The 16,195-nt window shown below is 47.0% G+C and overlaps 1 protein-coding gene across 1 annotated transcript; it reads left to right on the top strand.

The window, feature by feature from the left end:
• Positions 1–5,283: 5,283 nt before the first annotated feature.
• Positions 5,284–14,174, top strand: LOC148535061 (forkhead box protein J1.2-like). The gene is made up of 3 exons (XM_088464927.1): positions 5,284–5,365; positions 8,254–8,737; positions 12,871–14,174. Exons 2-3 carry the CDS (start codon positions 8,270–8,272, stop codon positions 13,534–13,536), a joined length of 1,134 nt encoding a protein of 377 aa, XP_088321053.1. The 5' UTR covers positions 5,284–5,365; positions 8,254–8,269; the 3' UTR covers positions 13,537–14,174.
• Positions 14,175–16,195: the final 2,021 nt, after the last annotated feature.

Genomic DNA, 16,195 nt, shown 5'->3' with positions numbered 1-16,195 from the left:
ATAGTCTGACTTCTGGCCCCTCCCACTTGCTGCCTGGTATTATGCATGGCCCCTCCCACTTGCTGCCTGGGGAATATGCCTGACCTATCCCACTTGCTGATTGGGAATATGCCTAGCAGAAGGTCTTGATCTGGTCATCACATTTGTGATTAGAAGCAGAGCCAGATATCCATTAGGCACCCTAGGTTCCTACCGATGGGCCTAGATTACTCTGACTGTTTTCATGGTTTTGCTATGTTTTGTTTCACTGAGTTGACTATAACCAAATATATATATATATTTTATATTTATTTATTTTGCAAAACAGATGGGGCAGAAGGGACCAAACCAGCTTCTTGTCTAGAACCCCATGGGATCTTAGACTCCCAGCAGAAGTAGTAGTTATCACGCACTGGGCAACCCAGGGCAGACATGATTTACATACTCGCCTACATTTCAATCCTCACCTCCAGGATTTGCCACAAGATGATGCATGCAGTTGGCTGCGAATCGGGTCACCAAGCGGCCAGACCGCACACCTCTCTGGTGGTGGCTACATTTGCCATCAGTGGGAGACCTGCAGGAGCAAAGCATGATGGTTATCTGCTGAATGGTTAGAAACCATCATTGGACGAATGGTTGTACAGCATTGGAGTATGCAACAACTTGTTAGCTGTTGTACAGGCAGACAAGAGCTAAGTGTGGACTATGGGAGGCCTACTGCATTGCCGGATCCCAGTGATGTTATGTCCCGCCCCAGCCTGTATTCGCTTGTACAATAGGACAGAGCATTGCCTCCCACAAGACCAGCGAACCCATCTCCTGAGATAATCTGTGCTGCTGTGAGCATTCTAATGCTCTGATTGGTTACAAGTACACACACACAATACACAGTATATACGCCATAAGGAATCGCTTTTATAGTACACTGATGGCCTGATTCAGAGATGCACGCTAATGCAATCGCCGCTGCGCAGTCATTGCGAATATATTCTAATGACTCACCCGCCATCCAATGCTGAGAGGCGGCCACTGAAAGCATCGCACATCTGCCGCTTACGCACAAAACCGGAAACGCCAGAAACATGGAACACGGATCAGGTGGCCATCAGCCTCCTGAGCAAGTATCAGCTGTCGCAGGCACAGTGGGTCTCCAGACACGCAGAGGGCTCCCCTGCTCAGAGCAAGGACGCAGCGGCTAATTTATGGACACCCAGAAAACAGTGTTTAAACGGTCAGACGTGCCTGCGTTTCTCTAACCACCTCCCGGTACTTACTCCAAAACTCTGACTACCTATCACTCACTTTGCGAGTGAATTTTCTGCGCAAGCGTAATAGCAATTCAATCTCTGCACATGCGCAGTGCGGCTCACACACTTGCGCAACTATGGCTGACAATTGCTCAATCTGCGTAAATTGCGCCATTGCATCAATCTCTGAATCGGGCCCTGAGAAGCGTAGCACAGCTGTAGGCATCAGTGTATTTTTCTTATGGCTCCCAGGCCTTGTAATCCTACTTTTATTGTAAGGGTACTAACAACGTTTAGTCAATATTATTCTTTATAATTACCAGTAAAACTTGTTTCATCCTAAAATCTTGGAAGCTGGAGACCCTGATTTGTATGTACACTGAATTGCCAAAATCCATTGTGCATGTAATGGTAATGGTAGGTGGTGTCACCATACTTTGACGTCTTGGAAATGCCCAGACCTGCATCAGTTGTAATACGACATCTCGTGAGTCAGTTTAAACACCGGACTGGCTGCTCATGCGCAAGGTGACGTGAATTATTAGAGGTCACACTGGGCATGATGGGACATTCCATTTCCAAAGTTGTGCGGACATTCAATATTCCTAAATCTACAGTGTCACGTGTGTACCGGGAATACCTCATGGAAGGCATTACCACCCGCGGTGGACAGCGCAGTGGCCAACCACGGGTGTTTAATGATCGTGATCAGCAGCGTCTGGCCAGAATTATCCGTGGTAACAGACAAGCAACGCTGGCTTAAATCACATCCACATCCAATGCAGGAGGTACCGGGCGAATATCCAGAAGGTCAGTGCAGCGTTCTTTAGCTTCCATGGACTATGAGAGCAGAAGACCCACCAGAGAGCCCCAGTTAACCCAACGACACCGGACACAGTGCCTCATCTGAGCTTGTGACGTCACTAATTAGCAGGGGCTGGCTGGCAACTTTTAGCCTGGGGGCAAATGCATGCAGGCGGCCCTGGCAGAGGAGTAGCGTGTAGCCAGAATATGCGTGCTACGGCGCCCCCCCCTCAAGTGTTCCAGGGAGAAGGCGGGTCCATATGGGATTAATGTAAGGTAAAAATAAAGATTAGGGCAGCCCCCTGTCGTAGTGCCCATATGCAGTGTCCCCGTGTGCCACAGGAGAGAACAGCCTTATGCAGGCCTCCAGTAGTGCCCCCAGTAGTAGTCCCCCCCTTGTAGTGCCCCCAGTAGTAGTAGTCCCCCCCCTTTGTAGTGCCCCCATTAGTAGTAGTCCCCCCCTTGTAGTGCCCCCAGTAGTAGTAGTCCCCCCCTGTAGTGCCCCCAGTAGTAGTAGTCCCCAGTAGTAGTAGTCCCCCACCCCCCTTGTAGTGCCCCCAGTAGTAGTAGTAGTAGTCCCCTTATAGTGCCCCCAGTAGTTGTAGTCCCCAGTAGTAGTAGTCCCCTCCCCCTTGTAGTGCCCCCAGTAGTAGTAGTCCCTCACCCCCCTTGTAGTGTCCCCAGTAGTAGTAGTCCCCCACCCCCCTTGTAGTGCCCTCAGTGGTAGTAGTAGTAGTCCCCTTATAGTGCCCCCAGTAGTAGTAGTCCCCTCCCCCTTGTAGTGCCCCCAGTAGTAGTCCCTACTTGTAGTGCCCCCAGTAGTAGTAGTCTCCCCCTTGTAGTGCCCTCAGTAGTTGTAGTCCCCCACCCCCCTTGTAATGCCCCCAGTAGTAGCAGTCCCCCCCTTTGTAGTGCCCCCAGTAGTGCCAGACCCCCCCCCAGTAGACACATAATATAAAAAAACAAAACAAAAAGAAAAACAATCCCCGCTCCCGCCGCCGCCATCTGCTCCTCCGTCTGTCCTCCCGGGCCGGGCCGCTCTGCATTATGGGAGAGACGTCATATGACATCATGACGTCTCTCCCATTGCCCAATGCAGGAGCCGGAAGATGGAGCGGCTCCCGCAGCGGGAGCAGCAGCAGCTAATGAGAGTCTGACAGACTCTCATTGGCTGCTGCTCACAACAAACACACAGCTGCCGGAGCCGGCGGCTGTGTGTTTGTCAGTGTAGCACTGTCCGAACTCCGTCCGGTCAGCGCTACACACGCGGTGCAGTCTGTGTCACAGGGACACAGACTGCACCGGCCCGCGGCCCGCATGACGCTGCGGCCCGGGGGGCACATGGCACCCTGCCCCCCGGCCCAGCCCGCCACTGCTAATTAGAGCCTGAAGGACTGGCAACATGTGACATGGTCTGATGAGTCATGGTTCCAGTTGTTTCAGGCTGATGGTAGAGTTCGGGTGTAGCACAGACCCGATGAGGCCATGGACCCCAGTTGTCAATAAGGCACCTTGCAGCCTGGTGGTGGTTCCATAATTGTGTGGGGTGTGTTCAAGGGACATGGGTTGGGTCCGCTGGTCCGTCTGAACACGTAATTGAGCAGTGACCGCTACGTTGCATTGCTTGATGACCATGGACTTCATATACCCCCACAATTATGGAATATTCCAGCAGGATAATGCACTGTGTCATTGGTCCCAAGTTGTCCAGAACTGGTTTGAGGAGCATTCTGGAAAGTTCTGATGAATGGTGTGGCCACCACGCAGGGCCAGTGCAACTTTTCCGGGCACCCTAGGCAACATTTCACCAACCGCCCCTGCTCCTTCCAATTCATAATATGCCACGCATCAGTCTCCTCAGTTAAATAACATGCCACACAGCGGTGTCCCAAATTCATAATATACTATATAGAATATTACACACAGCAGAGCGCCAAAATCATAATGCACCTCATAACACTGCCGCCAATTCATAATATGCCACACAACTCTGCCACAAATTCATTATATGCCAATCAGTCATGAATTATGCCATTCATAATTTTTTTTTGTGGACTCAGCGGCGCCCTCCAGTGACTGGTGCCCTTAAGCGGCTGCCTAATGGTAGCACTGGCCCTGCCACCACGTTCACCCGACATGAATCCAATTGAGCATTTATGGGACGTTGGTGGGGAGGTCCATTTGCACCCAAGATCCTGTGCCTACAAATATCAGGGAGCGGTGGGAAGCTATCCAGGCGGCATGGGTCACCATGGATCTTCTGTCCACTTGTGTAATCGGTGGCACGTCGAGTTGCTGCACTTCGCTGGGCTATAGGGGGTCCTACACGATTCTGGGTACCTATCCCATGACTTTTAGCACCTCAGTTTAAATGCTTGAGTTCCCATATATGCATGTAATAACATTTGATTTACAGTTAAATGTAAAAAAAAAAAAAAAGGATAAACTATATTGTAAGAAGCACATGTGTGTGTCTATACACACAGAAACACACACGCACATATACTGGCTATCCCCTGTATAACTGTAATATATGTAATGTATGTGTGTGTACATAATATGTATATATGGGGATGTAGTCAGCATCCCAGCATACGGGATGCTGATGGTCGCATCCCGAAGGTATGTATCGGGGTTAGGGGGAGGTTAGGGTTAGGCACTAAGGGGGGAGGGTTAGGGGTGAGGGTTAGTCTATCGGGATGACGGTATTCTGACCAGCGGCATCCTGACCGCCGGGATTCCATACCCAACCTGTATATATGTGTTTTTTGACTGTTCCTTGTATAACTTTTATCGTGGGTGCAGCTGCTATGGGGCTCAGAGCTTTTTCATCATTGGGTGGTACATAGGGGAACTTTACAAACTTTTGCTATGGGGCCTTCAAATACCTGGTTACGTCCTTGAGTGTATGTATGTGTATATATATATATATATATATATATATATATATATATTAGTGTGTGTGTTGTGTAGATGTACATATATGTATGTATATATAAGGTGTGCACACATTGACAAGACATATACAGGGAAGAGTGAATGGACAGACAGCAAACACTGCAGAAGGGCAGGGGGCATCTTTTCTGCAGCAGCATCGGGGAGGAGTTTGCAGACTATCCCTAAACGGTTGAGAATCCCTGCGATCTCATTGGTCGGCGGGGATAAAGGGTACTTGGCAACCAACAGCCAATCGGGCTGCAGGGATCTGTTTAAAGGGCTGAGCAGCCTCCCGGGTGGGAGGTCAGGTGGCAGCGGCAGAGCCCGCAGCTCGGGGCACGGAGGACACCGCACATCGTCCTGCAGCCGCTGATCCCTCTCCCCGGCTCTCACAGGTAAGACTGCTGCTTGTCCTCAACCGTATAGCGCTACAGCGGTGACTGGCTGCCCACAGGTGTATGACTTCCTGACAGCCACTGCACCTCAGCAACCGTTACGGGTCCCAGCATGGAAGGCTGGCAGGGTATGCTGGGACTTGTTGTTCCCCAGCCACAAAGTTCTGCCTCCATTAACATATTTCATATTCCCAGTACTGCACAAGCATGGTCAAGGTCCTAGGTCCAGGAGGCTTCATGCCTTACATAGCCCAGGTGGTGTTGCTGATCTGCAGGGGGTGTCTTAGGGCTGCCTTATGCAGATTCTATATAACTCTATATAGTCCCTGTATATGTTATACATCAGCACAGACCTCCATGGCATGGTGTTGTGATACATGTGTATAATATATATAAAATGCGGGCACTCCACCATACAGGGAATACTTGCCTGGGTGCCCTCTGATGGTTAGATAACCGCATACATATGGGAAAAAAGCGGCACTCACAGGACCTGGTAAGAAAGACTCACATCTCCAGATGGTCTTCGCAGACCATCTGGAGTCTTGAGTCTTTCTTACCAGGTCCTGTGAGTGCCGCAGATATATATATATATATGTATGTATGTATGTATGTATGTGATATTTAATATTCGGTTGCTGACATCTCATTTAATTAGGCAATATTGTAAATATTGTGTATATTGCCAATGAACTGGATATTGGAACTATTCTTTTTCACTAATGTGAACATTTATTTGGCTTATTAGTTTATTATGAGACTGCCATTTAATGGCATAGGTTAAATATTTATGCGTCCATCTATAGATAGATAGATATGTATGTGTCCATATGTATCTATCTATCTATCTATCTATCTATCTATCTATCTATCTATCTATCTATCTATCTATCTATCTTGGGATGATATAGTGTATATACAGGGCATGGCATATTATGGATGGGCAGGCTTAGTAAGTGTTCTGTGCCTGCTTTCTGCTATTGTACCTCCTGCATCCTGATCAAATTGCCAGGTGATCTGATCCTGCCACACACATCCCCGGGGATTGTCTTCTGCAAATCAGCTGTCACAGGACAGAGAAGGTAACACTGAGGGCAGGACACCGCCAGACAGAGCTGTGTGTAACGTGCATCTTACTGAGTTACCACCTGTCCTGGATCCACAGGCTCACTACCAGCCTTTATAGATTTGTCCCCAGAAATGTCCCTATTCAGTTATTCCTCCTACTGTATATACTGAATGAAGTTGTGTCTATAATTTCCTATCATACGCGTTTTATAAATGACTACTCACTGAAGAAGAGTATGAAATGCAGAAATATATTATAACCACCCAGGGCAATAGACCGTTGTAGTGCAGTGTTCCATTTATTGGTTGTCGACCTACTGACCGTGTCGACATTCTGACTGGCGACAGTCAGAAACTGTCAATATTGTGGTGTCGGCATTCTGTCAACAAGTCGACCGAATACCCACGTAGACTGTGTACTCAGGTGCAGCAGTGTCCCTGGAAATGTGTATGGTGTTATGAGGACTGGGTGAGATATGGTATTTGTATACAGTGATATTTATGATACATATCTTTAATTGGCAAACATTGAAAACAACAAAAAGAGATTTTTTTTTTTTTTGTAGGTAATTATATTAAGTAAGATTTTCTGAATAATGCAACAGGTATAGACATTTCCTGAGACTGTGTCCCTGCCACAAATAGGCCAACTACGTAAACACTATTGCACAAATGTAATACTAAATTCATGTTAATATATACTGTACATATGCGGACAGTGCTTGGTTTCTTTATAATATAATATAAAGCGATCTCCTGACTGCAGATTATCAGGACAGGAGCAGGCAGTGCTGGGTGTCATTATGTCCTCTATACTGCAGGCTGTAGTGGCTTGCGGGCTATCAGCGATGAAAGGGTTGCTATCTGGATAGGTAACAAAGCTCCCTGGGTGACCCAGCGGCAGGCAGCAGGAACAAGCGCTATTTGTTCTGAACACGTTTGAACAAACAGCCTCTGGGGCGAGGTCTTGTGGGAGGTGATGCTGCTGCTACAGTGCCCACTGGGGGACATTATCCTGCTATATTTACTGTCATTAGGGAAGAGGCGGCTAAATGGAGAGCAAATAGGCAAACACGAGGCGAGCGAGCATTGCAGGAGTGCGCTGCCGTCACCTGAATATTATTAGGCACCTTTTATTACTGTGGGGTCTATTTACTAAGCAGTGTTAGGAGACAGAGTGAAAAGTGATAAGGTTCCAGCCAATCAGCTCCAACTGTCATCTCACAGGCTGTGTTTGAAAAGTGACAGTTGGGAGCTGATTGGCTGACACCTTATCACTTTTCACTCTGTCTCCTAACACTCCTTAGTAAATAGACCCCTGTATCACATAGGAATATGGAAGATTACAGTAAGAATTTTGGTTTTGCCTTGTGTTGTGTTAGGGCCGCCATTGTTACATTTCATAATGTAGCTTTAACTGAGCAGCTTTGGAGTTAAATTGTTAGAGATCAATTTTATTTCCAAGAGATTCCACCCATTGTCCTATGCAGCCAACCCTCCCTCCTGCTGTCTTTTTTTGTCCATGCAGTAAAACATTAACCCTACTACGTGACCTTGTGTATAAATAGTAGCTCACTGATCAAGGCTACCAATCATATCAAAAGGACATTAAGACACTTGCTGGAGGCCATAGTTTTATTCTCTGTGTTTTATGGCCATGGGTATGCTGAAACTTGCAGTTCCCCCAGTACTAGTGAGCCAGCTTACTGTAGTAATGTCTAATACTTGAAACTTTACTTCTGTACATTTATAATCACCTAGATCTCTCTCTGGGATAGCATCTGTGATCAGCTGTGCATATTACTTGTCTCCCATTGCAGATCTGTCATTAGGACCATGCCAGTCCTCTCTGCCCATCACCAGTCCTTGTCCCTCATGGAGAAAGACAATTTCCGAGAGGATGACAGCTTAACCAACCTACAGTGGCTTCAGGACTTTTCTATCCGAAGTTCAGACTTTTCCCTCATCTCCACCTCATGTCCTCCTTCTTCTGCTCACAAAGTCCACAGTCCGTGCAGCCCCCCAGCCGGAGATACTCCCTCCTGCCAGGCTCCTTGCGTGGGAAAACAGAGGTCTGCCTTTGGGGCCAACGTCTGGCCTTCTCTGCCTACAGCGTCTGCTCCTAGCTCCGTCCAGGAGGTGGATTATAGAACAAATCCCAATGTTAAACCGCCATACTCCTACGCCAGTCTAATCTGCATGGCCATGGAGGCTAGCCAGCAGAGGAAACTGACCCTATCCGCCATATACAGCTGGATCACCCAAAACTTCTGTTACTACAGGCATGCTGACCCCAGCTGGCAGGTAAGACTTGTACATGCATTATTATGCATCTGCTTTTATATATAAACCTACGTTGGGACTGGAGGTAATGGGCACGTTCATCAATCTCCAGTAGCAGATAAGTTCTTAAGTTCTCACTATCGATTACCAGCCACCGATGGTATAATAGAAGTGGCTGAGCCCGATGGTGAAACACAGCTGCGTTTTGCGCATGCGTGGGCATCGTCTGCACATGTGTGAAACACAAACCATCGATTCGATGATTTCTGACTGATGGATTCAAACCATCGATAGCAGAGGCCTTGATGGTCACCACTACATCACAGCCCAATTGACTCCAGAGTAGTATGAAACCACAGTATGCTCAGATATATGGAAGATCTGTGAACATGTAGAATTGCTGCCTCCCTTTAGACAGCTTAAATCTTAGCTGAGGCGACCTCTATTGTCTGTGTATGGGAGATAAGGTATGGCGACCTCTATTATCTTTGCATAGTTGTTGACTGTGGAGATGAGGTATGGTGACCACTGTTGTCTGTATATAAGAGATGAGCTATGGGGACCTCTGTTGTCTGTGGAGAAGAGATGAGGTATGGGGACGTCTGTGGAGAGGAGATGAGGTATAGGGACCTGTGTTGTCTGTGGAGAGGAGATGAGGTATAGGGACCTCTGTTGTCTGTGGAGAGGAGATGAGGTATGGGGACCTCAGTTGTCTGTGGAGAGGAGATGAGGTATAGGGACCTCTGTTGTCTGTGGAGAGGAGATGAGGTATGGGGACCTCAGTTGTCTGTGGAGAGGAGATGAGGTATGGGGACCTCTGTTGTCTGTGGATAGGAGATGAGGTATGGGGACCTCCGTGGAGAGGAGATGAGGTATGGGGACCTCTGTTGTCTGTGGAGAGGAGATGAGTTATGGGGACCTCTGTTGTCTGTGGAGAGGAGATGAGGTATGGGGACCTCTGTTGTCTGTGGAGAGGAGATGTGAGATATGGGGACCACTGTTGTCTGTATATAAGAGATGAGCTATGGGGACCTCTGTTGTCTGTGGAGAGGAGATGTGAGATATGGTAACATATTGTCTATGAATGGGGAACTTTGTTGTCTGTGTATGGGAGATGAGGTATGGCAGGTGTAGGTATAGTTGTATAGGTTTAAAGGTTAAAAAAGGGGATAAATTTGTAAAGTGACCAAGATGAGAGTATTTCTACGTTTGGTCAGACACAGGAGGTGTTCTCACATCCATGGCAAGCTGTGCCCACCGCACATGACACCAGCACGTGGTGGCTGCAGCTTACGTGGGTGGCATTGATCTGTCTGTGTTATGCAGAGAGTATGGACAATGGCAGTCAGCAGGACTCATCTGTGTTCAGTCCTGGATATTATTATTATTATCCTTTATTTATATGGCGTCACAAAGGTTCCGCAGCAATTTACACAGTACATAAATGAGCACACAAGAAAAACAGTAATAGTAATACAAAACAATGCAGGACAAGGGCATGGTTTATAAACATAGCTGCATACCACAAGCAGCAGGGCATAAGCAACCAAGTGTTAGGTGCCAATTGGGGAGTTAGGAGTACATGATACTATAAGTAAGGGAGGAAAAGCACATGAGGGATATGCCACACAGCCAGCAATGGCACGAGGTGCCACTGCCTAGATACCCCCACCCTAATGTGCTGTGCTCCCCTCTTCCCCTCTACTGCTTCTCAGCTGTGTGACGGTAGGGGGTGCAGCAGGCAGTGGTGGGGAAGGACAGGCTCAGGACTGCTCTCGGCTGCTGAAATTATTGAGCGGCATGATGCCAATCTCCTAGTGTTTTTTGATTCCTCTCAAATGTTGGCACTTTAGGCAACTGTCTGAATTAATGGTAGCGCCTGCCCTGGCACCAGGCCTTCATGCGCCAGAGGCAGACGCCATTTTATTTTACTTTTTACCTTCCCTTAATTACAACCTTGGAGCGCGCAGAGTCTGTACATTGTATCTCATGAACTCCTCTGTATTCCCTGCGTATGGAGCGTAAGTGGAATTTTCTATAGGAAGAGCAGGATGACCTGCACATGTTCTAGTGGGAATCCAGTATATGTCTGTGGCACACTGCATTATTCATGACTGGCCTCCTCTCTTGGCGAGGTCTGTAGCAGGTGTTTGTCTGTACCCAGTGTATGCCCCCTCCCTGCTATCAGAGACAGCTGCATAATGGGACACTTTGTCCTGGCCGTAAGAGATACCTGAGATGGTAGATGGGGGGTGGGGAGAGGAACCAGAGGAGATGGATCATTCATCTAATTTTCATTGGTCTACTAACTAGACTAGAGGTTGGCAACCTAGTGCTCTCCAGCTGTAGTGGAACCACGAGCATCACCAACAGCCTGAGGGCCAAAGGTTGCCTATCTCTAGCTATACATTTACCAAACCTTTCCTTTCATCTGCAGTATATGGAAATTTGTTTTAAAACCAGGCAACAGACCATCAAATGTACATTGCCTATGGCAGGGATGGGGAACCTCAGGCCCAGGGGCCGTATAAGGCTCCCGGAGTCATTTGGTCTGGCCCTCTGAGCATTTTTCTGCTAGCCTCATTTGGCTAGCAGGGTGCCTATAATGGCAACCTGTGGTCACAATCTATGCAGTAGTGCCGCCTGGAGCGTCTTTAGGACGCTTCAGACGATCACACCACTGCCCTTACAGCTCCCCGGATCATCCTCAGGACTGAATTGCTGTAATCACTGGAGATTGTGGCCCTGTCCCCGTGTGACATCACACGGAGGGGGCGTGGCCGCATTGGGCCCGTGAATAATGTTATATATATCAAAATGGCCCCCGGCAGAAAAAAGGTTCCCCACTCCTAGCCTATGGGGACATGACTCCAGTATGGATATACTATAGGCGCAGGGCTGGGATATTTCTGCGGCCCTCCGACTCCAGCTGCTGTGGAACTACACATCCCAGCATGCTCTGCCAAAGTTTGGCTATTAGGGCATGCTAAAACCGTGGCAGGGCATGCTGGGATGTGTAGTTCCACAGCAGCTGGAGGGCTGCATGTTGAATACCCTTGCAGAGCATGGTTTATAAAAGTGGTGGAACGTCCGCGCAGATATCTTTGATGAGACAGCTGTAACATTGTTACAACATATTCTACCAAAAAGTATTTATTTGGGATGTAAAAAAATGTTAAAATGTTGTCCTTTTTGTAAAATCCTTAAAGTCTCTTTCGCAGGAAAAGGGCAGCTTTATAATTTTCCTCTACTCTTCAGACCGGGTCATTTCCTATTTGTTTTCTTTTATAGATGGCTGACGCAGGTGGGCCTGGTTCAGAATCGCACGCTGACGCGGTCACGCTGTGTCTTTTGTCACAGCGGCATCTTGATGCCAATGCCGCGGCTGATTTCTTCAAAACTGAGACGCCCACTTTCAGCGGTGCAAATCCGTCTGGGTTGCGCCTTTAGACGCACCATCGAAACTTGTACCAGCCCTCTGGCAGGTGCAGCTTCTCCATCTTCGTATGGCGTACTGACGGTAGGGGTGGTGGGTCATCGATGGTTTGCCTATGCACATGTGCAGGGCCGGCACTTACCATTGGAGATCAGCCACCGATGTTTACAATCAATGGCTTCCCATCGATGGTGACAACACTCACCATAGCAATCACACCACTGATGGTTGTGAGCCATCGATGATCAACCCTAGATGATGGTTTCTTTCCCAAGTGGATGGATAGGAACGGTGCGGCCGCGTAGATGCAGCCTACTTGGGGCGCAATTGTTTCAGAGCAGACAATGTGGCCGACTCGCGTGTGACTGAATCAGCGCCACTGTGTATTTGAAAAAGATCACTATTGTACGCTCAAAACATTTATTCTGCAATAAATTGATTGAACTTCTAAATCACAGTGGTTCTCCACTCCAATCCTCAAGTACACCCAACATATCATGTTTTCAGGATTTCTGCCTGTGGAACAGGTGGGATAATTACTGGCCCAGCAATAAAAAAATAACTCACCTGTAGATGATTAAAGAAATCCAGAAAACATGACCTGTTGGGGGTACTTGAGGATGGGAGCTCAGAACCCCTGTTCTAAAAGACAGAAGTTGTGCCAGTTCTGTACCTTGATGTGTACTAATTTTAAGTATTGTCCTGTTTTGTGTCTTAGAACTCCATCCGCCATAACCTCTCCCTGAATAAATGCTTCATGAAGGTCCCACGAGGCAAGGATGAGCCAGGGAAGGGTGGATTCTGGCAGATGGATCCTCGTTATGCTGATATGTTTGTGAATGGAGTTCTGAAGAGGAGACGGATGCCAGCTTCCCACCTTTTTCCTCCTAGGTACAACAAGGTACCTATCCACCACCCTTACCAGACATCTGCTCGCCCCAGTAGCCACCAAGCACAGCGTACCTCCTGCGGATACAAGCAGCACCGCAGACAAGAGAAAACAAGTCCTGTTTTGCCAGCACTGACAGCCCAAGAACGAAACGGGGAAAACCCCTTCACCCATGAGGACACTTTGCATGGAAGTGTGAGGAACAGCAATTTTGATGACTTGGATCTGCAGACGGCCTTGATATCAATGTGGTGGGAGGGAGACATGCCCTCCTCAGGGATCAATGCTTCAGTCGTGAACACTCCCGATGTGGAAGTAGCCCAGCAGGAGCCTGCCATAATGGAGAGCCAATGGTTCCTGCCTGCTGATCACCATCCAACTTGGGAACAGCTTAAAGAAGAACCTGTGGTAGACCAGTGGTACAGTGACAACGGCTATGCTGAACATGCTCTGTACGAGTGCCTGCCCTGGGAACGGGTTGAGACATTATTATGACCAACTGAAATGACAAAAGCCTTTCGGTTATAAGAAACCTTCAGCTGGAAGGCAGATTATTGACATGAAGGACAACATTGAACTTGAAATATTGGCCAGCCATCTTGTCTTGCTGACCTACTGCTTTAATCCCTTCTATGGGTGGGATATTGCATTTTATTTGGTCTCCAGTCTTAGTTTCGATGCCTAAAAGCACTCATATTGGTTTGACAATCAGAGGCGGGTCATAATTGCCTACTTCTGACCAGTTTCTTAACTGTGAAAACGTTTATCCATACGAGGACTTTTAAGCCTTTACAGTTTATTAAATACAATGTGTTTTATATATTAGAGCCCTACGAACTTGGATTCGGGCCTGCCTTTCCCACCTGACATGCTGCACTGGTGTTTGGAAGTCAGTTACCACAGCCATTTTAATAAATTAAGCAGAAATATATTTTTTGCAGGTTCTATGAAATAATAGCTTATTAACAAACAAGGCGAGCGACAAAGTGGTCTATGGTAAATTTATATATATATATCTATGCACCTAATAGATTTTATGTGGAGAACAAATGGATATCGTATGTGATTTCAAAGATATGAAGCCTAACTCGTAGGCCTCTCCGGCATGTGCAAAATAAATTAAGCAAAGTCAATGGTGATTTGCTGTTATTATGGGCAGTGGGGCCGTGTGTTCATTTATGAGGGTCTGGGAGTCCAACTCTGAGAGGCCGTGGGTAACTTGCTATCGTTGTAGGCGCAAATTTGTATTAAACCATTCCAACCAATCAGCAGTTATATTTTATCTGTGCAAGATAGACAATGAAAGCAGGTATCTGATTGGGGGCTGTGGTTTAATTCAAAATGTGTACCTTCATGCAATGTTTGTATATAATCCTCACTATCTTACTATATAAGGTAAAACAATTATGTGGCAGATAGGTACATGTCCAGGATTATGATGCCTGCACATACATATTATACCAGGCTTGGGCAGCCTGTGGAACTACAAATCAAAGCATGCTCATCCACTGGAGTCATGTAGCTATAGTGCTGATAAACCACATTAATGCATCTTGTGCAAGTAATCACAACCAAAGCATACGTTAAAGTATAATATATATTTATAGCTGTGTGTGTGTGTGTGTGTGTGTGTGTATATATATATGTGTATATATATATATATATATATATATATATATATATATATGTATGTGTGTGTATATGTAGATTATATTGCCTAGGTTTAAATCTTCAAGGTATTACGTTTTATAATCTGATGTCATCCAAATCCATCCAGTGTAAGGCCCAGAACAGGTGCGCGGAATTCCCCCTCTAACCCAGATAAATCATTAAGGTGTGTTTTGTAGGTTCTTACAGAGTAGGACGTGTTATGAATACTACCTGCATAGAATGCATGACAAGGATATAGGGAGAGAATATCTGAACAGTCCCTACATACATACACACCAGGGTTAATTTTTGTCAAGAGCCAATTACCCTACAAGTATATTTTTGGATTGTGGGAGGAAACCCATGCAAGCACGGGAAGAATATACAAACTCCACACAGTTAGGGCCGTGGTGGGAGTCGAACCCAAGACCTCAGTGCCATGAGGCAGTAATGCTAACCATTACACCAACCGTGCAACCAACCATTTTACACATGCACACCCCATAATTCAAGTTACTAAATTTAGTGTAGGGAAACGATAATGATGGCCACATTGTATAGAAATAATGGGTAACCAGGTGTGTTTTGTATTTAATACTGATACCCCTTTTTACATCCAGCCGCTGAAACCGCAGCAGTCACGGCGACTTTGAAAAGCGCATCTTAGTAAAATGGTACCCCTAGGACTCTGAGTAACGCGTCTCTTTACCTTCGCACCAGCTGTCACAAATGCTTGGATGCCTGTCCCCCATTGTGGGTAGTTCCCTGAAATTGTTGGGAAAGTTGCCATAAACTGCTGAGGTGTCAGGAAGAGATGTGGGAAACTGTTCCTGGTCATTTAACACAAGGCTCCCAGTGTAATTCTAGAATACTGTGTGATGGCCTCTTCTCTCAGCAGATGGCAGCTAATTATTTCCAGCAGAGGCTCTGCTTCCCGCAGTATAATTACACAGGAGCGAGGTTTATGTACCTGGTGGAGTCGTTGGAGGAAAAGTGGGGGGTGGACATATGGCACTACAAATGACCTCATTCACCTCGGTTTTAATTAAAGCATGTCAGAGTCAGATAAGGTCGGTGGACCCTAACTAGGCAAGTTATAGGTTATCTGTAACATTTATCTGTGCCTCAGACCATGCACTCCTATACACCGCATCAAACACACATTGCAGTCTTTTGTAGAAGAAGAAAATGCAATTGACAGGAGGTATTTGTAGCTGGGGAAACAATATGCCCTTGCACATTTTACTTCCTCTAGTCTCCTAACCAATCTCTTATACCATTTTCAGATAGAAAATCCCAGCTTCAACCCAGTTGTCCAAACTGGGACACCGAGCACGGTTTGAAGCCGGGCTACCCCTTTCACACCAAGGGGGGTGACCTGGGTTACTGCAGTGATCCGGGGCATTCAGTGGGCGCCTGGTGATGATCTCATCTCCAAGCGCCACTGTCTCTGGCCAATCACTTAGATAGCAGCGTCGCGGACCCGGGACTGTCAACCCGGGTT

This window comes from Taudactylus pleione, unplaced genomic scaffold (assembly GCF_031769625.1).
Source record: "Taudactylus pleione unplaced genomic scaffold, aTauple2 ptg000061l, whole genome shotgun sequence".
Classification (NCBI taxonomy): domain Eukaryota; kingdom Metazoa; phylum Chordata; class Amphibia; order Anura; family Myobatrachidae; genus Taudactylus; species Taudactylus pleione.
The sequence above is the reverse complement of the archived record's forward strand: the minus strand, read 5'-3'. Positions and strand labels throughout refer to the sequence as shown.

Coding starts and splice junctions, on each gene's coding strand:
- LOC148535061 (XM_088464927.1), top strand. CDS start 8,270: ATGCCAGTCCTCTCTGCCCATCACCAGTCCTTGTCCCTCATGGAGAAA. Junction 8,738..12,870: donor ATGCTGACCCCAGCTGGCAG/GTAAGACTTGTA, acceptor TTTGTGTCTTAG/AACTCCATCCGCCATAACCT.